The sequence below is a fragment of the Neoarius graeffei genome, chromosome 4, assembly GCF_027579695.1.
Source record: "Neoarius graeffei isolate fNeoGra1 chromosome 4, fNeoGra1.pri, whole genome shotgun sequence".
Lineage (NCBI taxonomy): Eukaryota > Metazoa > Chordata > Actinopteri > Siluriformes > Ariidae > Neoarius > Neoarius graeffei.
In genome coordinates, this window is record NC_083572.1 from 9,828,652 (window position 1) to 9,855,011 (window position 26,360).

The 26,360-nt window shown below is 42.2% G+C and overlaps 1 protein-coding gene across 2 annotated transcripts; it reads left to right on the forward strand.

The window, feature by feature from the left end:
• On the forward strand, window positions 1-26,360 carry zeb2b (zinc finger E-box binding homeobox 2b). 2 transcript variants are annotated; one of them, XM_060918808.1, is made up of 8 exons: window positions 1-191; window positions 7,048-7,116; window positions 14,186-14,374; window positions 17,251-17,465; window positions 19,913-20,021; window positions 20,406-22,396; window positions 23,976-24,078; window positions 25,656-26,360. In XM_060918808.1, the coding sequence occupies exons 1-8, from the start codon at window positions 92-94 to the stop codon at window positions 26,213-26,215; spliced, it is 3,336 nt and encodes a 1,111-aa protein (XP_060774791.1). In that variant the 5' UTR covers window positions 1-91; the 3' UTR covers window positions 26,216-26,360. The 2 variants fall into 2 exon arrangements, with proteins under 2 accessions (XP_060774791.1, XP_060774790.1); XM_060918807.1 differs by having other exon boundaries at window positions 1-185; window positions 23,976-24,156.

Sequence of the window (26,360 nt, forward strand, 5' to 3'; positions counted from 1 at the left end):
GGACGGCTTACTGAACGGCGCCGCGAGTCCAGCCAGCCTGGCCAATCACGAACCAGCAACGCCGCTATCTCCGAGACTGGGACACGCCCTCATGACGAAGGTCGATGATGACGAGGACGAAATGCGGGACAGCGGCGTGGAACACGTATGGAACGAGAACGACATGCTGAGAAGCTCCGTCGATGGTACAGGTACAATTTTGGAGCTCTTCTTTTAAAAAAAACAAAACAAAGAGGGGGCTCATACTTTCGTCTCACAAGCTCCACCCCTTTCCTATTGAACACACCCTTTTATTTTCAGAGCGACAGAGCAAAAGGAGTACAGTAGGTCAGAAAATAAACATCCTCGATAAGGATTCGAAGGTACAATTTTCATGCGGCGTAGACAAGAATCGCCAAAAATCGCATTTTGTACAAGAATGTTTTTGAATCATTTAAAAAACAAACAAACTTGATGGTAGAACACTTGCTTACTTTTACAGTAGTCGCAATGGTGATATGTGAACAATCGATGTATTAATATAAAAATTTCATTAGTTGCGCTGCGAAAAGCTTTGTTTGGCTGTTATTAAATAGCTATATTACGAAGTAGCTTTCCTCAAGCTACGACATTGTGAAGTGACTTTTTCAAACTTCGGCTTTTCTGGAGAACGTGTTTCCTCCAGACGCAGCATTGTTCCTATTATATTAAAGGCTTGTTTTTATTTACAACACCACGCGGTCTGGATCACAATTTCGTAAAATCGTACGTATATCGTCCGAGAATCTAACAATTCTATATCAAGACATGAAGAACAGACCATGTTTTCGAGTTTATTAGGATCTCACAAATTATGATAAAAGTAATAATAAAAAAAAGGCTAAAAATTTTCAAAAACGGCTAAAAAAAAGTTACGTACTGTTGCATAGACGTACGTAGTTCGTTTTTTTTTTTGTTTGTTAAGTTTTAAGTAAGCACATATCCAGGAAGCAAATTTGACAGTAATTTCTACTTCTGCTGAAGAATTGAATGACATTTCTGACTGGGAGTGATGCCTCGACTTAAAAAAAAGCCCATACTTTCATCTCACAAGCTCCACCCCTTTCCTACTGAACACACCCTTTTATTTTCAGAGTGACAGAGCAAAAGGAGTACAGTAGGTCAGAAAATAAACATCCTCGATATGGATTCAAAGGTACAATTTTCATGCGGCGTAGACAAGAATTGCCAAAAATCTCATTTTGTATGAGAATGTTTTTGAATCATTTAGAAAACAAACAAGCTTGACGGTAGAACACTTGCGTACTTTTACAGTAGTCGCAATGGCGATATGTGAACAATCGATGTATTAATATAAACATTTAATTAGGTGTGCTGCGAAAAGCTTTGTTTAGCTATTATTAAATAGCTATATTACGAAGTAGCTTTCCTCAAGCTACCACATTGTGAAGTGACTTTTTCAAACTTCGGCTTTTCTGGAGAACGTGTTTCCTCCAGACGCAGTATTGTTCCTATTATATTAAAGGCTTGTTTTTATTTACAACACCACGCGGTCTGGATCACAATTTCGTAAAATCGTACATATATTGTCCGAGAATCTAACAATTCTATATCGAGACATGAAGAACAAACCATGTTTTCGAGTTTATTAGGATCTCGCAAATTATGATAAAGTAATAATAAAAAAAGGCTAAAAATTTTCAAAAACGGCTAAAAAAAGTTACGTACTGTTGCATAGATATACGTAGTTGTTTTTTTTTTTTTTCAAGTTTTAAGTAAGCACATATCCAGGAAGCAAATTTGACAGTAATTTCTACTTCTGCTGAAGAATTGAATGACATTTCTGACTGGGAGTGATGCCTCGACTTAAAAAAAAAAGCCCATACTTTCATCTCACAAGCTCCACCCCTTTCCTACTGAACACACCCTTTTATTTTCAGAGCGACAGAGCAAAATGAGTACAGTAGGTCAGAAAATAAACATCCTCGATAAGGATTCGAAGGTACAATTTTCATGCGGCGTAGACAAGAATCGCCAAAAATCACACTTCGTACTAGAACATTTTTGAATCATTAAAAAAAAAAAACCTTGACGCTAGAACACTTGCTTACTTTTACAGTAGTTCCAATGGCGATATGTAAACAACTGATGTATTAATATAAAAATGTCATTAGTTGCGCTGTGAAAAAGCTTTATTTAGCTGTTATTAAATAGCTATATTACGAAGTAGCTTTCTTCAAGCTACGACATTGTGAAGTGACTTTTTCAAACGTCGCCTTTTCTGGAAAACATAGTTCCTCCAGACGCAGCATTGTTCCTATGATATTAAAGGCTTGTTTTTGTTCACGACACCATGCGGTCTGGATCACGATTTCGTAAAATCGTACGTATATCGTCTGAGAATCTAACAATTCTATATCGAGACATGAAGAACACACTGTGTTTTTGAGTTTATGAGGATCTTGCAAATTATGATAAGTAATAATAATTAAAAAAAACAGCTAAAAAAAAGTTACGTACGTACTGTTGCTTAGACGTACGTAGTTCATTTTTCTTTCAAGTTTTAAGTAAGAACATATCCAGGAAGCAAATTTGACAGTAATTTCTACTTTTGCTGAAGAACTGAATGACATTTCTGACTGGGAGTGATGCCTCAACTTAAAAAAAAAAGCCCATACTTTCATCTCACAAGCTCCACCCCTTTCCTACTGAACACACCCTTTTATTTTCAGAGCGACAGAGCAAAAAGCATACAGTAGGTCAGAAAATAAACATCCTCTATATGGATTCGAAGGTACAATTTTCATGCGGCGTAGACAAGAATCGCCAAAAATCACACTTCGTACTAGAACATTTTTGAGTCATTAAAAAAAAAAAAACCTTGATGCTAGAACATTTGCTTACTTTTACAGTAGTTGCAATGGCGATATGTAAACAACTGATGTATTAATATAAAAATGTAATTAGTTGCGCTGTGAAAAAGCTTTATTTAGCTGTTATTAAATAGCTATATTACGAAGTAGCTTTCTTCAAGCTACGACATTGTGAAGTGACTTTTTCAAACGTCGCCTTTTCTGGAAAACATAGTTCCTCCAGACGCAGCATTGTCCCTATGATATTAAAGGCTTGTTTTTGTTCACGACACAGCGCGGTCTGGATCACGATTTCGTAAAATCGTACGTATATCGTCTGAGAATCTAACAATTCTATATCGAGACATGAAGAACACACTGTGTTTTTGAGTTTATGAGGATCTTGCAAATTATGATAAGTAATAATAATTAAAAAAAACAGCTAAAAAAAAGTTACGTACGTACTGTTGCTTAGACGTACGTAGTTCGTTTTTCTTTCAAGTTTTAAGTAAGAACATATCCAGGAAGCAAATTTGACAGTAATTTCTACTTTTGCTGAAGAACTGAATGACATTTCTGACTGGGAGTGATGCCTCGACTTAAAAAAAAAAAAAAAAAGATTTGTACCGAGAACTGACTTCCTAATTAGGAGTAGAGCTAACCATTACTCTTTAAATGTACGATCGGATTCAGCAAGTGTGAGATATTTGGAGTTCCCTGACACCCTCATTTGTAATTAGCGCCACATTAGGACGAGGGAGACCCGGCAAACTTTGTACATTTTTTCCCTGCAAGCGTCATTGGAGAGCGAGTGGCAGTCATGGATGCTTGAGAGATAAATACTTTTAATTAGGGGGAGAGGGTAATCATTAAAGGAAGCCAGGCTGCTGCTGCTGCAAAAAAAAAAAAAAGAAGAAAAAAAAGAAGGAAAAAAGTCGTTAACAATCTTAAATGAAATTTTTATTTTTATGATAGCCATTTACATGTATAATAAGAGTCAATGATTCTTGGAAGCATGTGACAGAAACGGAGTGTGGCGAGAGCCGGTGGAAGACAGCCCCATTTAAATGAGCCGGGCTCGGCTATTCATTTCTGCTAATGAACTAGCTGTGCGCGGGCCAGGCAGAGAGGGAGCGTTCAGGAGTCTAAAAATTTAATACGCTCCAAATAATATGGCCATTTACAGAGGAGGAGCTCGCCTTACTGGCGTTATTAACGTTATTAACTCCAGATACCCTTCAGGAGACGATCCGTGATCATTATTCGCAATATTCCTGCGCAATTTTCCCCCTTTTTTTTTTTTTTCCGAGGAGGAGTTTGGAGAGGGGTTCCGCTTTTGCGACTGTAATTTCATTTTTTTTTTCAACGGTTGTAAATCATGAAAGATAAACAAGTGCCTGTTTCAGAGAGGATTGGTTAATTTGATAAAAGCTCTCGGAGCCGTAGTGTCTGAGATTCAGCTGTGTTGCAACTCGGAGATAGCGTGTGTGTGTGTGTGTGTGTGTGTGTGTGTGTGTGTGTGTGTGTGTGTGATAAAACCTGAGCGACATATCTGAAAGGCAGGGGAGAAGTTCATTAGCTTTGGGTAAAGGAAGCAATCCCTCCCTCTTGCTTAAATTCGCCGCCACTTTCACTCTCTCCGGCTTTTTTTCACTCTTTCGGTGCCTCAGTGTCTGCAGTGGAACCTCAGCACATAGCTCGAGTTTGAGATAAGACTCTCTCTCTCTCTCTCTCTCTCTGTCAGTCCGTTCATCTCTCTCTCTGTCTCTTTCTCCATCTTTGTCTGCCTGTCTGTCTTATTTGCTTTCTATCTCTCTCTGTGTCTCACTGTCAGTCTGTTCACCTCTCTCTTTCTCTGTCAGTCCGTTCATCTCTCTCTCTCTCTCCCTTCTATATCCATCTCTCCATCCATTTCTCCATCTTTGTCTGCTTATCTCTCATTTGCTTTCTATCTCTCTCTGTGTGAGTCTCTCTCTGTCAGTCTGCTCACATCTCTCTCTCTCGCTCCCCATCTCTCATTCTGCTTCTCCACTCTTGTCTGCTTATCGGTCTCATTTGCTCTCTCTTTCTTTCTCTCTCTGGATGCGTGTCTGTCGGTCCGTTCATCTCTCTCTCCCATATCCGTCTCTCCTTCTGTTTCTCCATCTTTGTCTGCCTATCTCTCATTTGCTTTCTCTCTCTCTGTCTGTTCATCTCTCTTTCTCTCTCTCACCCTCCTTCTCAATCTGCTTCTCTGTCATCTGTCTCATTTTCTTTCTTTCTCTCTCTCGCTGTGCATCTCTTTCTATCAGTCTCTCTCTTTGTTTATATATCTATCCCTCTTTCTCCCCCTCCAACTTTTTCAATCTATCTGTGTCTCTCTCTCTCTCTCTCTGTTTCTCAATCTTTGTCTGCCTAGTCTCATTTGCTTTCTGTCTCTCTCTGTGTGAGTCTCTCTCCATCAGTCTGTTCACATATCTCTCTCTCTCTCTCTCTCTCTCCTCTATCCGACTCAGCCACTGCCGCCGTCCTTGACATTCTTCCATCCCACAATGCACTTCACACGGTGTGCTGGAAAGCGTGACATCATTATCTCAGCCTCCCGGTTTTGAAATAAATCACCTGCGTTCTTTGGTGCTTTCTTTCCCTTTGTTTTCTCTCTCTTTCTCGTTCTCTTTCTTCACCTTCTCTTGCTTTTCTTTTCTGGCCAGGCCGAGATTTTTTTTCCTTTGTGCAGGAGAATAATAAAAAGCAAAAAGGGAACTGTGTGTTTTCGCAGAGCGGGGTTCCAGCGCTTAACCCGGCCGTAAAGAAGGGGAATGTTTTGAAAAGAAACACGCCGTATGCTGTTAGGTAGGGAGTGTTTGGCCACGGGGGTGAGAAATGGCGGCCGACACCGCCGGGGTCACGGAGGGAAGCCGAACACTGGCCTCTTCCTCCCTTTTTTTTCCCCCCTTTCTCTCCTGACCTGATGGATCAGCGTTGATTTATTCCACTCAGACACAGGAGCCAGACACAGGTCTCTCTCACACACTGACAACAACTATAAACCTTTCTGCCCAGATAAACGTCAGACGTGTGTGTGGAGAGACGGTATAACATAGACCACGTCTTCCTCCTACTGGAGGACAACTCCATTCCCTCTGACCTCTCTTCATTTTCATTCAGAGCCTCACTCTGGACATCCTGCGTTTTATCCATTTCGTTTGGGTTCGAAAGCTTTTTATTTTACTTTATTTTATTTTTAATGGATCAGAGCTTAGGGATCACTGGAGGTCCAAATATCCTCATATCCTCTGATTGACAGTCAGGTGTGTCATGTGACACACTGTGATCCAAGTAGCTATAATCAACGCCCCCAGAAAAAAAAAACCTGAAGGACACATTTCTCAAAATACTTTTCTTAACTGTAAACGTCAGCAAAAATAAATACTATAATATAACTACGACTGCTAGCTATGTTGTAGCTGGAATCGCTAAAACGTGACTAAATTGTACGTTTTTAAAGCGAATTAACAAACTGCGTACAACGCAAACCGGCGTAGATGGAAGATTGTGGTGAATGGGAAGGGATTCACTGCACTGTGATGTCATCAACGTGAGACGTAAACGCACCAAACCTCTTCCACTTTCAACAACTTTTTTTTTTTTTCCGCCTTCATTGCTTTGTCCTGTGCTTGGTTCGTATTTTAATGATCACGTAAACAAATGACATTTAAATCCATCCTGCTTCTTCAATCCGCTATGAGACTTTCATTGAAAGAAAAAAAAAACACAATATACGTACATCGACAGCAGTATTTTACTGCTCAGCACTATGTGTAACGGTCATGTGAGAGTCCGGGGGAGGCACGGCAATATTTATAACAGCCTCCGTCTTCTCGGAAATACCTTGATTTAATTTCTAAAGCCAGACCAGAAGGACCTAAGAAGGACTCTGTAAGTTAATTGTCTCTGGGACTCTGACAATGCGCTCTTGTCCTCACCCCTGCCAAAAAAAAAAAAATCCCCCGAGTTGGGTTTATGGGACTGTTTATTCATGTGGCTGTTTTATTTATGTCCTTCGTACCTGAGGCTGTGTGTGCCCCTTCGTCCAACACGGCGTGCATTATAAAGATTGGCGACATGAAGCCTACAGTCTGCTCAGGTGGACTTGTATTGCATATGAAAAAAAAAAAAACCCTGAGCACTTTTTCATTCCTCTCAAACCCTTGACTCGTTCTTCTTCTCTCTACAGATGAACTGAAGGACGACTTTGACAGCATGGTGCCTGACGCCACTTTACAGCCCATTGGAAACGGTACAGGTGAGTTTCACGTCTTTCTAATGTCCTTGCAACCACACCCACATAACCCCCATCCCACCCGAAGCCCTTCGACAGAATTCACATGACTTTTATATGTGAAGAATCACGAGTCATTTTTACATGAATCATTTTCACATGATTCATTTGCTTGCCAGGTATTTAAAAAAAAAGATTCAGAGACGCAGGAGTCGTTTGTTTTCATGTGATTCCCCCCACCCCCAAATGATTCGTTAATTTCTTTTCAGAATTTTTTTTTTACATGATTCATTTCTTTCACATGATTTTTTTTTCCCTGCACGATTCTTTTTTTTCAAATCAGATGACTGATTTATGTTCACATGCAATCGTAGCACAATTGCATGTGATTTTCTCTCATAAATTATGTTTTTTTTCTTGTAATTACTTACATATCACATGTCAAAAACAAAACAACCTTCCACTTCCAATCCAATCGAACTTTTACATGTGAAGAATCACATGATTCACTTTTACATGAATCATTTTCATTTGATTCATTTGCTTGCCAGGTATTTTATTTAAAAAAAAAAAAAAAGATTCAGAGACGCAGGAGTCATTTGTTTTCATGTGATTCCTCCCACCCCCAAAATGATTCATTCATTTCTTTTCAGATTTTTTTTACATGATTCATTTGCTTGCCATGTATTGTTTAAGTGATTCATTTATTTTCACGTGATTTTTTTCCCTGAACAATTCATTTTTTTTCAAATCAAATGAGTCATTTATGTTTACGTGTAATTAATTGTAGCACGACTGCATGTGATTTTCTCAAATAATGTTTTTTTTCTTGTAATTACTTACATATCACATGTAAAAACAAACAAACAAGCAAACAGACAAAAACCTTAAATGACACATAAAATGAACATTATTTTCCTCTTAGTTCCCGCCTTCCACTTCCAATCAAGTGTTTACAAGTGAATAATCACGTAATTCACTTTTACATGATTCATTTTCACATGATTCATTTACTTGCCAGGAATTTTCTTCGAAAACAAACAAACAAAAAAATTTAGAGACATAGGAGTCATTTGTTTTCATGAGATTCCCCCTACCCCCAAATGATTCATTCATTTATTTTCAAAATTTTTTGACATGATTCATTCGCTTGCCATGTATTGTTTAAGTGATTCATTTATTTTCACATGTGATTCTTTTCCTGTACGATTCATTTGTGGGATTTTTTTTTTTCCCAAATCAAATGATTCATTTATATTCACATGTAATTGGAGCACAGGCTTGCACATCCCACATGTGATTTTATCACATAAATATTTTTTTTTCTTGTGATTGCTTATATATCACATGTAAAAAATAAATAAATAAATAAATAAATAAAACACACAAAAAACACAAAAACCCTTAATGGCATGTGAAATGAATGTTATTTTTCCTTTAAGAACCCGTCTTCCACTTCCAATCCAGTCAAACTTTTAAATGTGAATAATCACATGATTCATTTTTATATGAATCATTTTCACATGATTCATTTGCTTGCCAGGTATTTTCTTCAAAAAAAAAAAAAGTTTCAGAGACGCGTGAGTCATTTGGGGGTGGAGTGTGTGTGTGTGTGTGTGTGTGTGTGTGTGTGTGTGTGTGTGTGTGGTGGGGTATCAAATGAGTCATTCATTTATTTAAAAAAAAATTACATGATTCATTCACTTGCCATGTATTATTTAAGTGATTCATTTTTTTTCACATTATTTTTTTCCCTACATGAATCATGTGTTTTTTTTTTCAAATCGAACGATTCATGTTCACATGTAATTGTAGTATGATTGCATGTCATTTTCCTCACATGAATAATGACTTTTTGCTTGTGATTACTTACATATCACATGTACAAAAAACAAAAAAACTTCCACTTTCAATCCAATCAAACTTTTACATGTGAATAATCACATGATTTACTTTTACATTAATCATTTTCACTTGATTCATTTGCTTGCCAGGTATATTCTTTAAAAAAAAAAAAAAAAAGATTCAGATACATATGAATCATGTGATTCTCCCCCAAATGGTTCATTCATATATTTTGAATTTTTTTTTTTTACATGATTCATTCACTTGCCATGTATTGTTGAAGTGATTCATTTATTTTCACATATGATTTTTTCCCTGCATGATTCTTTTTTTTTCAAATCAAATGATTGATTTATGTTCACATGTAATTGTAGCGCATGACACGTCTCACGTGATTTTTTTCTTGTGATTATTTACCCATCACGTTAAAAAAAAAAGCAGCTCAGTGACACAGAAAATTATTGTTGTTTACCTGTTTGTTCCCGCCTTCCACTTCCAATCAAACAGGACACTCACAATCTTCCCTGAACATTATTTCTCACCTCCATCACATCACCGAGGCGCTCTGATTGGCCGTGGCGCCGGCCGAGTGATTGAACGCTATTAAAAAATGTGAATTCTTCCTCATGCCTCGAACTCTGCCAGCGCTCACCACAGCCCTGGCTCTGGACAGAACCGGGAAACTCTTCAGTGTGGAAATGGAATTTTAATAAAGGTTTCCATTTATGATGCTAGCCTTGTGGAGAGCAGAGCAGCGTGCTGGGCTGTTTTTGGAAATCCGCTCATGGATTACGAGTGATTTTTGCTTCTGAAGCCTGAACCGAATACTTATAGAGTGAAAGATGTAGAAAAAAAATAAACAAACAAACAAACGGAAGAGCGTTCGTACGTGCTCAAACCTCATGCAGCAACTTTCCCAAATCTTATTCCAGTCCAAAAATTGAATTTGCATGAAAACGCAATTTGTTACGATAATATCCTCTTCAAAGCTCCAAAAGGAGTCATTTGTTCACGCATGTTTAGCTCATCGTTGGCGAAACCGGAACGACATAATCGAGGCTTAGGTGTGTGTGTATCAGAGGTGGACAAGGTACCCAACTTCATTACTTAAGCCAAAGTGCAGATCCCACTGGTCAAATGTTACTCCGATACAGGTGAAAGTTGTCCAGTCAAATTTTTACTTAAGTACTGAAGTATTTGCTTTTAAAAATGCTTAAGTATTAAAAGTACATTTTCTGTTAACGCGTTGTTGTATTATTGCCACAATGCTTATAAAACCTAATGCCTCTGAAGCAACTGACTGGATTTACTGACTTGCTTGTAGAACCTGTAGAATTAACGCCTGGTAGAATGTTACAAAATGAAACACAACTGAACTGAAAAAGAACCATAGTCATTTTTTTATAGCCTCGGTCACAACCGGCCGTACGTGCTCCTACGGCCGGTCTACGTGCAAAAAATGCAAGAAACGCATGGAGGGTGCGCGTGAAACGCACGGAGGGCGCATGTGTGACGTGCTGATTTTCAAGCCGTAGATTGGCCGCAGACCAGCCGCAGAGGTTCTTTGTCATGTCAAACAAACTCTACGGGCGCTTATGTTTTTTTCAGGTTGCAAGACAAACTTACAGCCAACGTGTGTCTTTCTCCATGAACAAAAAAAAAAACGCAGCGATTTGGGAAACGCCAAAAATCGCACGGCCAAAAAATCGTATATCCGGTTGTGACCTAGGCTTATTGTAACACTCCTCCCCACCCCCACAAAGCAGCATGGTAGTGTTCTGACGCAGCTCTGGCAGTGTGTGCACACATGTATGTGTATATTAATCAGGAAGACAGCGGTATAGCTGTAAATGCATCTTGCTCAGAAAATAAAAATGACTTAAAACCCAGGTCCATATCTCGAGCTTAATAACTGCCCAACAGCAACACTGCTCTCAGCAAGACAAAGTGCAAGACCATCATCTGACATCAAAACAAAAAATTCCAGCAATTTGTTGTGACTGACTAGTACAATACTGTCCATCTCACAGGTCTCACATGCGCAAGTGTATGTATCCATGCACGTATGAATCTGCCTGCGGAATCATGGTGGTTTACCGTTAAGCTAGCTAGTCAGTGAAGCTCCACCTGACATGCTAGCAAAATCTTTTCAAACTCGAAATCATATTGGGTAGCTAACATTACTAGAAAAGAAAACATTTCTACATTTGGTTTATTTGGCAAGAGTACGCTAAAACATTTCCGAAAGCACTTCAGATAAGTTAACGTTATTCATGTTTGCGTAACTCTGTGTTTACATGCTAACTAACAGTGTCCCAGTTAACTAGCTATGTATTAACGTTAGCCGTGGACAAGGCTACGGCAACTTGGCGGAAAAATCCATAGAAAGTCATTTGATTAACCAGACTGCTTAGCTATTGCAATGTTATCGCAAGCTCTAAACACACATACAACTTCACTGCAAGCTTTTTCTTGGAATAAAATGTTTACAGACCTCAACATGCTTCCGCGGGTCGGACGGCGAGTTTTTGTAGGCTGTGATGTGCTCCGTTTTAGGCAAACAAAGCAAACATTTAAAACGAAACGACTCTTTATTCCTTTCAGAAAACTGAAACATGGGTTCTAGCTATAGAACCGTGGGTGCGTGCGTTCCCCCAAAGAACCGCCTCCTTCCATTCTGCCATCAAGTGATTGTGTTAAATAATGCTGCGGAGAAATAATTGATCTTGATTTTATACAGTCTATGGACGTGACCCTAGTGATTACTGATAGGCTCTCAGAGTCACCTGCGAAAAACCCAACCACGTTTTAGAAAAGAAAAGAAAAAAAAACATCCACTTTCAAAGCCGCTTCATAGTAACGAGTAATGAGGACCTTGATAGAAATGTAGTGGAGTAAAAAGTACGATTTGTCTTTCAAATTCGGTGAAGTTAAAGTCAAATTAATACCCTGTCCACACTAGGGATTTTGTACCGATACGAAACTACTTTCGTACCGCAACACTTGTCCACACTAGCAACTATACCGGTACTGTAGCGGTATAACTGTATCGGTACGAAACCCACAAATGTATGGGTTTCGTACCGGTACAGTATCGGTACTGTAGCGCTTCGCGTAGTGTGGACAGTTGAAGCGGCTCTGTATCGATACAAATATAATCCGCATGCGCAAAGTCACACACCTCAATCGATGCCTTCGCTGAATAAAATAGTGAAGAACGGAGATTCGTTTTCTTTGTTTCTTTCTCAACTGCCTCGCACGTTTTATACGATTCGACTGAATAAATGACCACCAGAAATACAGACTGTACATTGACAACAAAAAGCACACACATGTTGTTTCATCCGCCATATATTCTCGGAAGGAAGTTACTCGGTAACCACGGAAACATTTTGCGTACGCGCATTTCAACTACCGTGAAAGAAAACCGCAAACATTTCTCGCTAGTGTGGACAGATGCACTAAACTGTACCGGTATACTTTGTATCGATACAGTTATACCACTTTCGTACCGGTATAAGTGTGAACACAGCATAATACTCAAGTGAAGTACAGATACTCAAAGTGTACTTAAGTAGCCTGGGCCCGCCCATCCTAAGTGTGACGCAACACGGGGGCCTGTTGCGAGCTTAGTCTGGCCAGGCAAGCTATCTCCAGCTCTTCCAAGCTCCGGAAAAATCGGGAGCCAATCAACTTTGAGCATCTCCAACGGCCCTGGGTAGAGGCGTGTTCAAGGCAGTGACGTAGTAGAACTGCGACCGGAAGCCATAGATTGTTTACAGAATCTATGCCGGAAGCGCTTCATTCACTAGAAACATTACGAACATGGAGCAGCGGCAAGCCTTTAACACAGCGGTAGATGCTGTATTGAAAGCATTCAACGGGAAGTTCTCATTGAAAACGGAGCAAAGAGCAGCCCTGGAGGTATTTATCTTCTTCCTGTTACTCAAGCAGGTTCTGTCGCGTCACATACGTCAGAGGAAAGAGTGATGTGATTGGTTTAAGCTTCGTCACAGCCTTTTCTGGCTTCAACCAGTAGCAAACTGAGGCATTTCAGAGAGGCGGGTCAACCACGCCTTTGGGAAACGGTTGGGCTTAATATCTTTGCCAGACCAATGCTTGGAGAGCTTTGAAGTCGCGTTAGCCAGACTAGTACTTAAGTACAGTACTCAAGTAAATGTACTTCGTTACTGTCCACCTCTGACGTGTATTTTAATTACACCACACACACACACACACACACCAGAGTGTAGGTTCCTTCCTGATAACGAAGGCTTCGTTTTATACACTCCAGTTCCTCGGATCTGAAGAGGGAACGCAAAAGGTCCATTGGCACTTTGACATTTTCGAGACATTTTTGACATCGACACAGTCCACTACCTTGACCTTTTTAGCAAATTAGACCATAAAATGTTGACTGTCTGACAAATCTCAGTACACAGTTTACCTTTCACTTCGGCATGGCCTAATTAAAAAGGTGGCTAATAAAATCTCCGAGCGCTCTGTCACCTTCTCCATAGAATTCCGCCTAATTGACAGATGAGACGGCTCGAGGAGACACGGACGCTAATCTCTTTACAAATATAATGAATAATGGAGTGAGCTGGAGGAAACTTGGCACTTTTCAGCTGCAGTATTTATGTGCCAACAGAGACGTGTCTGGATTTATATATAAGTATATATAAATATATTTGTTTCTTGCTTTGTTCCCCCCCTTCACCATTTTATTTAACAATCCATTTCATCTCATCGCAGAATTTAGGATGCCTGGAAAAAGCAAAGCACGCCCTGATTTGATACATCCCCTCTGTATCTCGATATCGTAACTTCCTGTAATTTGAAGCGTAATTTTTCAGGAGCTGTCTCGTTAGGAGTTTGATTAGAGAAATCAGAAGTAATGCACGGCTTGTAGCAAACATCATTTCCTCCCCGAGCTTCCCTCATTTCACGGCACCTAATACATTTAAAGCGCAGGGAAAAAAGGGTTTATCGTTAAAAGCCTTTTTCCACAATTCAAGTGGCATTCCTGCTAGATTAAGCCATATTTCTTATTTTAGTGGCCATTAGTTGACAAGATAAGGCCGTAATTTAGACGTATCCCTCGCAACTAGTACTTTAATGTTTGTTTGTGTGTTTTGGGTTTTTTTTTTTCAGCTGTTTTATTACATCTAGGACATGTTACCAGTGCCTTGAATTTTTCGCACGCTATTTTTTTTAATCATTCCAACTTGCCTCCTTCTTTCTAAAGTGAAGAGAATGGACTGCACAGCCGAGTTCGAGGAGTTCTTCGCAAAAAGGAAGATGGCCGACAGCGAGAGCCATGTCGTTAGCATCGCTGAGTATCTGCAGCGCGCCGACACAGCCATCATCTACCCCGAGGCTCCGGAAGAGATTGCCCGACTGGGCACGCCCGAAGGTCCCGGACACGAGGAGAACGGTAAGCTTGCACCACCCTGCATACCCAAGTGTTTACCTTCTGAGAGAGGTGCAGCTGTTAGGGCGCTGAAATCAGATCCCTGTCCTCAGGGAGAGTTGGACGAATTGCACCAGCCTGGACACACATACCTCACTCATGAGGAAAGAGGGAAAAATTAGACATGGAAAAGACCACCAGTTGGACGGAGCCAGAGTGGCAATACAGTCGAGGACTGGAGTCATTCACGGGGACAAAACTAAGAGTATTGGAATATCACGGATTCATTATTACGGAGACGTATCGTGATGGCATCCTGCTTTTGCTCATAGTTAAATAATTAATATTAAATATTAATTGACCTTTTTTTGCCCCGTCATCCATACGGAATGTTGAAGGACTTTATTATATTAATTGATATAAATTTCATTATAGTTTTTTTGAAAATGGCGTTTCATGCATTATTAATGAATGAATGTATTTATTTAGTATAAAGATAAAGAAATAATACATCATTCTTCTTCTTCTTCTTCTTCTATTATTATTATTATTAGTAGTAGTAGTAGTAGTAGTAGCAGCTGTTTTATTAGTAGTGATTTAGTAGATTAGTAGTATTAGTGTAATACATTCGTATTCGTAGTAATATTAGCAGGATTAGTGATTTAATAGTAATTTTATGGAGCCTGGCAAGCCAGACTAAATGTGAATATTTAGTCTGGCCTCGATCCGTAGACATTTCTGAAGGGTGTGGGAGGAACAACCCGCTGTCTTTCAAACTGTCTCTGTGCGTATAGGCCAACGCTCTGACCAATCAGCGCAACAGTGACTGTGACGTAGTCAGAGCGACAGAAAGCAGTGGGGGAGACCTTGAAATACATAATTTTTCAAAATGCGTATTAATTAATAAACAGGTTCTAGATATTAAGAAGTTTGGAGATAATGACCACAAGTTTGGAGTCTGTACCACATACACATTTTTTTCCAAGTGTTTTTCAAGGGTTTGCTTAAACTGTTTGAGAGTGTTTGGTGAAATAATTTCCCTTAAATTTAAAATAACGGGAAAATAAGAAACAATCAAAAAGTAATGTTTCAAAGCTGTTTATTAATTCTTCGTACTGCACAAACTAGCCCCATCCTTTTGGCTACGAGCGGAGCCAGCTGGTAGATCAGACTTTTGCCATAGCCGGTCGGCAAAACAGCGAAAACGTCCTTCTTGAAAAGGAATGAGCGGAGAGCCTCTTCCTGCTCATGCTTCAACGAAAACTCCAAGTCTAATTCTTCTAAAACTGATTCCAAAGCGGAGTCAAACTAGCGCTGTTCACTAGCCGTAGCCATCTTTCCTGTTGCGCTTTCTCCAGCGTCGCGCAGCTTTGTCGTCACTCCTGCAAAAGCCCGCCCAAAGAATCCAAACAAAAACCTTGCGTTGTGATTGGCGGGCACGATTTGATGCCCGGGGTGTTTTTGTTTATATGGTGCGAGGCTAGACCCACTCGTAGGCAAAAATATTTTTGGCCGCTAGGCGGGTGGGTCTAGTTTACTAGGCAAAATTTTATGATTAGGTTTTTTTTTTTGTTATACAAGGAGTTTAAAAAAAATCGATATCATTTCGCAATTGAATAACTTTGCCAACTCTCGTTCAATTGACCTCAAATTTTAACACCATGTGTGGAAACAGGTCAAAATTCTATGCTTTTTGTTTTTATATCTTTTTAGGTATGCACTACCGTTCAAAAGTTTGGGGTCACCCAGACAATTTTGTGTTTTCCATGAAAAGTCACACTTTTATTTCCCACCATAAGTTGTAAAATGAATAGAAAATATAGTCGAGACGTTTTTCTGGCCATTTTGAGCATTTAATCGACCCCACAAATGTGATGCTCCAGAAACTCAATCTGCTCAAAGGAAGGTCAGTTTTATAGCTTCTCTAAAGAGCTCAACTGTTTTCAGCTGTGCTAACATGATTGTACAAGGGTTTTCCAATCATCCATTAGCCTTCTGAGGCAATGAGCAAACACATTGTACCATTAGAACACTGGAGTGAGAGTTGCTGGAAATGGGCCTCTATACACCTATGGAGATATTGCACCAAAAACCAGACATTTGCAGCTAGAATAGTCATTTACCACATTAGCAATGTATAGAGTGGATTTCTGATCAGTTTAAAGTGAAAAGAACAGTGCTTTTCTTTCAAAAATAAGGACATTTCAAAGTGACCCCAAACTTTTGAACGGTAGCCATTCACTGGAAAAGAAAATGCGTTTTGTGTGTTCGAGCACGCTTGGACAAGACTGTGCATCATGCGTTTATGAGAGAATTCTCTGAAAATCCACCAAGTGCAATGCAGATTTGGACACGGCGCAAAAAGTTCAAAGAGGAAGGCTGGGTTAGGGTTCGGCACGCATATTGAACATTTCTGAATTCATTCATGGAATCCACATACCTTTTGCATTTCTCGTTCAAATGTTGAGGAATAAATCTGGTCTCGCTCAACATTCAGCGTGTTCAGTTTCATTTGCCGAGACTATGTGGTTTCTGGGATATTTACATCTCAAATAATATCACATTTTTTGAAACACCTTGTATTTATACAGTATATTCTTTCCGTCTTTTTGAATCTGCGTACAGTGCTGAGCAAACTGTGTGCATTCAAGTGAATGTGCTCATCCGTACGTATTAGTGTGTGTGGGTGAGCGAGTGTGTGTAAGGTTACCAGTGCCAGGCCTGACGATGGCACTCAGTATAGCAGATTGTAGAGATACCTCCCATACCAGTCTGGGCATAGCGCCAATTAGCTGCCATTGATTTGCTGACCTTTTGGCCCACTGCCCCTTCCCATCCTTCCTCCCTCCTTCACTCAGTCTCTTTCTCTTTCTCTCTCTTGTTCCTTCTCTCCGCCGCAGACTTGCCACCTGGAACTCCAGATGCTTTCGCCCAACTGTTGACCTGCCCCTACTGCGACCGCGGTTACAAGCGCTTGACATCCCTGAAGGAGCACATCAAGTACCGGCACGAGAAGAACGAAGAGAACTTCGCCTGCCCTCTTTGCAACTACTCCTTTGCTTACCGCACTCAGCTGGAGAGACATATGGCCACGCACAAGCCTGGACGAGATCAGGTGAGCGTCACATGCCCTGCCCTCCCTCCCTTACTGTATTTCACTCATGTGCTCGCTCTCTCATCCGCTCTCTCTCCTTCTTTCCGCTGCCAGCTCCGCTCTTCTATCTTGCGCCCTCTCAATTTGCCAGCCTTTCATTAACTCTCTCTCTCTCTCTCTCTCTCACACACACACACTCCCTGCCACACGTATATACAGCCCCTGACTTTATACATTATTTCTAATGTACTGTATTCCCATGAAGAAAAGAGATCATTTTGATTGGCGATCGTTATTAATTTTTCATGGCATTTTGAAGATGCAGATCTTTTACTGGTAATAGCCTTAATAGAGGCCTAAATGGCTTTTTGATGGCCTGCTCATATGAATCTGCAGTCTTATGTTCACGATCGAATGATTGTTTTAATTTCCAATTTAGAAATTTCATCTGCGCTTTAAATTTACTCTCATTTTTTTTGTTAATGTTCTTTAAAAGTCAGCGCGTCGGCCAATTAGATACGTTTTTTTTTTTTTTTTGGAAATACAAACATCAGCTTCACTGGAAGGTAAAACGATTCATTCAGTCGCTCCGTGTACAAGCGAGTCAGTCGTTCTCCTGGTTCAGTCGCAGAACCGCAGCAAATGATCCCCAGATGAAGCGGCACATCAAAACCCTCCATTAAATAGTTTGCTATTCGGCTCATGCGGCACGTTTCAGTTGTCTTTCATCTGCGTGAGATAATGTTCCAACTCTAACGGAGTGATTTAATACATTGTGGACTGGCAGATTGCTCACCTGCCTTCCCCAGTCTGCTCAAAACACGAGCAGATGGCCCATTCTCCTCGTGTACCCTGCTAATCCACAAATTACTTCCTATTTATTGTTTTTTTTGTTTGCGTACTTCCTTCACATAGAAAGACTTTCCTGCTAAACAGTCCCCCTGGTACCACTTCATTTTTTATCATTATGCTCAAATATGATGGTGTTGAAATCAGCGTAGTCCAAAACGCACTGGCTCGATTGACGGCTGCTGCTTTTCAGGGTTTCTACACCCTCCAGTTTCCTGTTTAGTCATTTTATGGACACTCCTCCTTCTCCTCCTCCCCCCCCTTCACTCCTGCCACCTCGCATTTCTAAATTAATCACAAACAAATACACACTTCATGACTAACTCGAGAACAAGACGAGCCACATGAGTCAGAGCGTTACGAGGGTTTTCCCCAATTTTCTTCGCTAATTTACAGTAAGAATGCGAAGCAGCCTTGCCAAATCATACAGCGTGGGGAGTTACTCACTGTCAGCCAATCGTATGCAAATACTCAATCAGGTCCTCCACCCACAACATGGCTAACACGTCACATGGGGCTGAAAAAGCCCCGTCGTTCTGCACTGCCATTCACAATTAAAGCAAAAGGATCATGTTAATGGTGGCACGGCTAAACACTACCTCCATCCTCATGGGGTGCTCATAAGAGGAGAAAGAATTGGGGGTTGCGGCGGCGGCGGTGGTTGGTCGTGGTGGTGTTCGGGGGGTAAAGCAGCTGTTGCTGTTTGTTTATGCAACTCAGCAACATACGAGCGAGTAGTGGGGTCCCTCCCTGGCGCAGAGCCGCTTGGCTCCCCGCTTGATCTCGGAAGGTTGCTGCTGTTTGAACAATCCTCCCTGTGTCCTGCCTTTACGCCATCTGTCTCCTGCCGGAATGCGAGCCCAGTTGTCAGGGCAGATCATGGGCGGCTCCTCTCGCCACCGCTTGCATACCCTTTGTGTTCTCCCAGCCATTTAACATATTCACCTCCCACTCAGAATTAATTGTGCACGCCTGGTGAGCCACTGCTTCCCCACACTTACACGCCGTATTGTTGTTGTTATCGCTATTATATTTAGATTTTTTTTTTTTCCTTCCACGGGGCCCCGCTTTGAATTGCAAATCGGTGCAGTGCCGATGTTTTATCTTTTCAACGGAACGACCTGTGTGCCGTACTCACGTGTTATTAAAGAGTTTAAACATCCTGGAAATTCACTTCCAATTATCAATCTGTAACGCTTACCCAAGCCCACCTTTTTTGAATAATTAACTTTATTTTCAGGTACATTGAGGGAAGGCTTCGTTAAATATGCAGGATCTCGTCCGAGTGATTATCCCAAATTAATTAAAGTGGAATAGATTGCCTTCTCTAATGAGGGAAAAACTCTTTTTAAAAAAGGAGCCTTTTATTTATTTCTCGGCGCTGCCAGATTCTAAAGCCGTGCCTCGCTGGCACGCGAGTCAGGAAATTAAAAGGTATGTAGTTCTCTATTATCATGGCCACACTCGTGCTGGCTCAGTGAAGCTGCAAGAAAAGCAAGATGCTGCATTACAACGTGAGCCATTTGGCATGTTGTGCGACGCGCTGATTGTGGTTATGTACCAAACTCTTCCTCTGTTCTGTTTGTGAGGAGCTCATGTAAATACCCTCTCTTCCTCAGCACCAACTGCTGAACCAGGGAGCTGGCAACCGCAAGTTCAAATGCACAGAATGTGGCAAGGCCTTCAAATACAAGCACCATCTGAAGGAGCACCTGCGAATCCACAGTGGTGGGTAGCAATGGGCCCATGCGCTCTCTTTGAATATTCATTACCTCCAGTTAAGATTGTTCTGTACTTCAGAAGATGTACAAAAATCAATCTCTGTTGTTGTTTTTTTCCCCCTCCGCTAACTTACAAAGGATGAATTCTGTTGTTTTGTTGGCTTTGGCCCATCTCACTTGAAGGGGAACAGTTTAATCAGAATGCCAGATGCTTTACTTTGTTAATCATTATATAAAGCAGTTATATTTGATTTTCTTTTTAGCCCGGTATTGATTGTTATTAGATTTTGTTCGAGGAAGTATGCATTATTTATATGCAACGCAGCACTTTTGAAATATAACCACAATATATAAATGCGGGCTTCTAATGTGTTTTCTCTCTGCCTTTCAGGGGAAAAACCGTACGAATGCCCAAACTGCAAGAAGCGCTTCTCTCACTCTGGGTCCTACAGTTCTCACATCAGTAGTAAGAAGTGCATTGGCCTGATCACCGTTAACGGCAGGATGAGGAACAACATGAAGCCCGGCTCCTCTCCAACCTCTGCCTCTTCCTCTCCAACCAACACTGCCATCAGCCAGCTAAGACATAAGCTGGAAAATGGCAAGCCCCTCGGCCTCCACGAGCAGTCCAATCACATCAACATTAAATCGGAACCACTGGACATCAACGACTATAAGCTGATGATGGCGTCACATGGCTATGGTACACCAGGCCCCTTCCTGAATGGTGGGCTGAGTGGAGGGAGCCCACTAAGTGCCCCCAACTCCCAGAGTCCCCTCCAGCACTTAGGGATTAGCATGGAAGGACAAATGCTGGGGTACCCGTCCTTAGGCAACAACCTGAGTGAGGTGCAGAAGGTGCTTCAGATTGTAGACAACACAGTATGCCGGCAGAAGATGGACTGCAAGCCAGAGGAACTTTCCAAGCTGAAGGCCTACATGAAGGAGCTGGGCTCCCAAATTGAGGAGAAGAAACCAGGGCTGGGATCACCTGGGGGCCCCCAGACAGGTCTTCCAGTCATCAGCCACAATGGCGCAACCAAGAACATCATTGACTACACACTTGAGAAGGTCAATGAAGCCAAAGCTTGCCTCCAGAGCTTGACTACGGACTCTAAGAGACAAATTAGCAATATCAAGAAGGAGAAGTCGAATCATATGATAGATTTAGGTACAGAGGATAAGATGCACGAGAGCAACTTAATGTTTACACCCTTTTCTTGCCAGTATTGCAAAGAAACTTTCCCAGGTCCCATTCCTTTGCATCAGCACGAGAGGTACCTGTGTAAGATGAACGAAGAAATAAAAGCTGTACTGCAGCCCAATGAAAACATCACACCGAACAAACAGGGCATGTTCTCAGAGAAGCAAGCCCATTTGTTCTCCCCGGTCATCTCCGAGAAGGGCATTACTAGCCCCATCAACCCTTACAAGGACCACATGTCAGTACTCAAAGCATACTTTGCCATGAACATGGAGCCCAACTCAGAGGAACTACTGAAGATCTCGATAGCAGTCGGCCTGCCTCAGGAATTTGTGAAAGAGTGGTTTGAGCAGAGAAAGGTATACCAGTATGCCAATTCCAGGACACCTCCTTTAGATAGGAATAATATGGAGATCGGTTTGTCTGCTACGAACCACATGCCCCATAAGGACTCCATGAATGCTCGTTCCCCTCTATCTTTGGTCAAACCTATGGACCGAATGACATCGCCCGCCACCCCCGAGCTACATAACAGCATCAACAACTGTGACATCCCCCTCAGACTTTCTAAAACACCCCACTTCCCTGGCCCCAGGCAACTTGGTGAGAAGCTGGACCACTCCAGGAGCAACACGCCATCTCCTCTGAACCTGTCCTCTGCCTCCTCCAAGAACTCCCACAGCAGCTCTTACACGCCCAACAGCTTCACGTCCGAGGACCTGCAGGCAGAGCCACTGGACCTCTCGCTACCAAAGCTCATGAAAGAACCCAAACACGTGCTGTCTGTCAAGAGCCGGCCCAAGCCCAGCAGCGTCCCCTTAGACCACAACCCCATCATGTCACCCCGGGAACACCTGGAGGAGCCACTCAACCTTGCATACCTGTCCAAGAAAGAGTTCGGGAGCCCCAATGGTAACCTGGAGAAAAGCACTAGCCCCATGTTTGGCATTAACCCTTTCTCTGGCAAACCTCTGTACACTTCCTTACCCCCTCAAAGCGCGTTCCCTCCAGCCACATTCATGCCCCCGGTTCAAGCCAGTCTCCCAGGTCTCCGGCCCTACCCCACGATTGACCAGATGGGCTTCCTGCCGCACATGGCCTACACCTATGCAGCAGGAGCTGCCAGCTTCGCTGAGATGCAGCAGCGGAGAAAGTACCAGCGGAAGCCAGGGTTCCAGGTAAACAATCCTCGAGTTCCTGTATCTCTTTTCTTCCCCCTCCTGCTCAGTGCCTGCGTGTCTGTAGTGCGCTCTGGATCTTTTCTGCTGCTAATTAAAAGGTACTTAGAGTGAGAGAGAAGAGCTCACCTGCCGCCGCCTTCAGCGGCGGAAGAGCACAGCGAGCGATAAATGTTGGAGAGGCAAGAGAGTGAGATAGAATAGACAAACAGCTGCGCAGTGGCCTGTAGCACTGCTAGCTGCTGTAGCATGCATCATTAGCATTAGCACTGTATGGCAGTTTTAGCATTCGCGATGAGGGAGGGCTTGTGTTCCCAGACTCCAGTGTCTAGCGTCTGAGTGGATGAGGGCAGGAAGCGTCGCCGTGCCAGATGCTCCAAGCACTCCTCGCTGTGTCAAGCTGCATCTGTGCCTGTTGTGTGTGCGCATGCACATTTTTGGTCATGATGTGGATGTGAACCTCTTCTCGTCATCTACCCCCACGTTTCTCCTCTCAGGTGCGAGAACTCAAGTAACAGGCACGAAAGTCAGAGTTAATGACTTACAATGACCCCTTAAGATTCTCAAAGACCTCGGCTTTGTGTTCACTTCACAAGCGATCTCTTCGCCACCCCTCCATCTTTCCGTATCTCTGTTTCCCCCGTATTCTCTCTTTTTTTCTTTTGTATCTCTAAAGAGAGAAAAGCCAAAATGAGTTTGAACATGTGGATTAATAATGCACGCTCGCCGTGTTCATTACAGCACAGCGCTGAAGGCTGTTTAACATAGAGGGAACCGTTCTGATAAAAAAGTATTAATAATGTTTCCTATTCTAAGTTATTAAATTAGATTTTAAAAATACAGCTACAGGCATTTAGCTCAAATTGATTGCGGAATGATAGCACGGCTCTCTTAAAAAGCCCGGCATAGCCATGTCTGAGAATCATTGTCAGACCGGAGCAAGTACTCTTAATGAGGGCAACGGCGCTACACAATTTTGGTCATTTAGTGCACCTCTTGATTTAATCATTACCGCTTGGAAATTAGAAGACTGTAGCAATAGCAATATGCCCTACCAAGGCTTTCTCTTATTATTATGACCCTCTAATGCAATAATACTTTTTTTCCCCCCCTCATTAATTGAAGTTTTAGCCTATCGGGGTAATCTTCTCTGTAAAGAAAGAGCAGATAAATATAGCATTAACATTCTTTCATGTATAAAATTAAACCAAATTTGAATGCAAATATATGGAGAAAGGTGATATTAAGCGTATGCGGAGAAAGAGAAAGAGGGAAAGAGAGAGCTCATTTGTAATATCCGGCCCTTTTTATGCATTTTCCAGTCACAAACATTTTAATGTTTAATTTAGAAGATGGGCTCCAGAGCAAATGTATGATAGGCTGTGTAATGAATCCACGACCGAGAGTTTTCCAGTTTCATTAATGTGAAAATAAAATAATAGTGCAAGGACGTAATATAAATATAAAAGTGGTTTTTGGGTTTGTTTGATATTTAAATTGACGCAGAACGTCAGGACTGTATTGTCAATACGGGATCGAATTAAAACCTGCTAAATTGTAGACCTTTCTATATTTTCAGGGGGAGTTGCTTGACGGCACGCCAGACTATCTCTCCGGCCTGGATGACATGACAGACTCAGACGCCTGTCTGTCCCGGAAGAAGATTAAGAAAACAGAAAGTGGTATGTACGCGTGTGACCTTTGCGACAAAACATTCCAGAAGAGCAGTTCCCTCCTAAGACACAAATATGAGCACACAGGTACATACTGTTCCAGACACTTATTTTACCCCATGCTTATTTTTTTTACTTCCTGTTTGTCTAATTAAACCCCTCCCCTTGTTTTTTCCTCTTCGTAGTCCTTTTTGTTTTGTTCTTTTCTCCCCTGCTTATTTTCCGTTTCCGAGTTCGGTTTCGTTGTTCATTTTTATTATTTTTTTTTCTTCGTTGGATGTGAATGGAAAACTAACTTATTTCTTTCCTATTGACAGGGTGAGAGGAGTTGTAGTTGAGAAAATAATAACAAGATTAGTAAACAGATTTTATTCATTCAATTGACCCAGTTCAATTCTACATCTCCTTTGGCATTTCACCAGCGTTCATAGACAAATAGATGTCCAGTCCACCACATCAAACAAATGATCTTTACCCTCGATCTGTAATACGCGTAGTCAATTTTAATCGGCTCAATCGTATATTATACATCAAGAGTGTCGGGGTAAGCAAAGCAAAGCAAAGCAAAGCGAGGCCTGTGTTTCTGTTCACGCCTCTGTTCTTTCACTCGATTGCATCACGCCATACTGCTTGAGGAATCTGCTGGCAAGAATGAAAACCATCTCCCTCTTTCTCAGAGGTGTACGACATGTTGGTACGCAGTGCTATTTGCGGTCAGCGATTGACCAGATGTGTGCGTTCAAGTGCGCCACTTCACAAGTGCTATCTTGGGTCCGGCGAAATGCCAAAGAAGAGCGTGTGCGTGATCTGTGTCAAACATACGGCCTGAATGTGCTCAGTTGGTTTCAATCCAAAAGGTTTAGGTTTAGGGGATGGACATGTACCCCGGCTTGCCCCTTCTCTCACTGCATTTTGGTTGATTTAGTCGCGTCCTTCAAAGTACGATGTCATGAAATCTCACCCCATCAATAGCCGATCTTCTGCTTTCCCATTGCATCCAATAGAACTCCAAATTTCCAGTCACAGGAGGAAAAAAAAAAAAACCCGGATTGATCGAGCAATCTACATCGCCATGTGCGGCTCAGAGCCACCGTAGGAGACCACAGTTCAATTTCAGCTTTTATTTGTTTGTTCCTTTGCAGCGGTCGGCGTGTTTGTTTGGTTTTGCGCCGGTTTATTTATGTTGCATTTCTGGCAGCGAGACTCTCGCACTTTGAAAAAAAACCCAAAGTGTGTGTGTTTCCGCTCTCTCATGTTTCACCTCTAGGAGGGAATTTCAGAAAGTAAACTTACAAACACTCGCACTGATCGTGCCGGTGTGTGTGTGCACGCGCATGTGTGTGTGTGTGTGTGTGTGTGTGAGAGCGAGAGAGAAAGAGGCACACCCCAGAATTGAAACCAGAGCAGACAAACATGCAAGCAAGCACTCCATGACATATAAATAAAGTGACATTTGTTCATTCGTCCATCATAGTCATTTGATTTCACCCTTGTCCACATCGTTTTTGTGTACTACACTGTGTTTAGAGTCTCCGAGGTACAAATTTGGACTCAAAGCACCGTGTTGTCGTTGTGTGTCTCCGCAGGTAAAAGGCCGCACCAGTGCCAGATCTGCAAGAAAGCGTTCAAGCACAAGCACCACCTGATTGAGCACTCGCGCCTGCACTCGGGCGAGAAGCCGTACCAGTGCGACAAGTGCGGCAAGCGCTTCTCGCACTCGGGCTCGTATTCGCAGCACATGAACCACCGCTACTCCTACTGCAAACGGGAGGCTGAGGAACGCGAAGCGGCTGAGAGAGAGGCACGCGACAAGGGGCGCCTCGAACCCAGCGAGCTCCTCATGAACCGGGCGTTTCTTCAAGGCCTGACGTCTCCCGGATACCCCGAGCACCAAGAACGCGATCCCATCCTGCGCGACGGCATCAACGGCGGCACCAAAGAGCCGGACGGAACCTACGGCAAGCTAGGGCGCAGGGAGGACGAGTTCGAGGAGGAAGAAGAAGAGGAGAGCGAGAACAAGAGCGTCGATACGGACCTGGACACGGCGCGGGATGAAGAGGAGAACGGCGAGCACTCGATGGACGACAGCTCGCTGGATGGCAAAACCAAATCGGACCATGAGGACAACCCTGAGGACGGCGTCTAAATCAGACTACTGTGTTGTGTTGTGTTCTACAAGCTTCCCCTCCACGCCTTTTCAATTTTGGTTGATTTTTTTTTTTTTTTCCCCTTCCGGTGGCCACCTGAACAGACGAGCTTCTGGATTCGTGCCAGACTGACGAACAAAAGGA

Bases quoted from the DNA above. Each gene is read 5' to 3' on its own strand.
- zeb2b (XM_060918807.1), top strand. From the start codon at position 92: ATGACGAAGGTCGATGATGACGAGGACGAAATGCGGGACAGCGGCGTG. The intron at 14,375-17,250 runs GTAAGCTTGCAC...TCTCCGCCGCAG, and splicing joins TCCCGGACACGAGGAGAACG to ACTTGCCACCTGGAACTCCA. The intron at 20,022-20,405 runs GTGGGTAGCAAT...TCTGCCTTTCAG, and splicing joins GCACCTGCGAATCCACAGTG to GGGAAAAACCGTACGAATGC.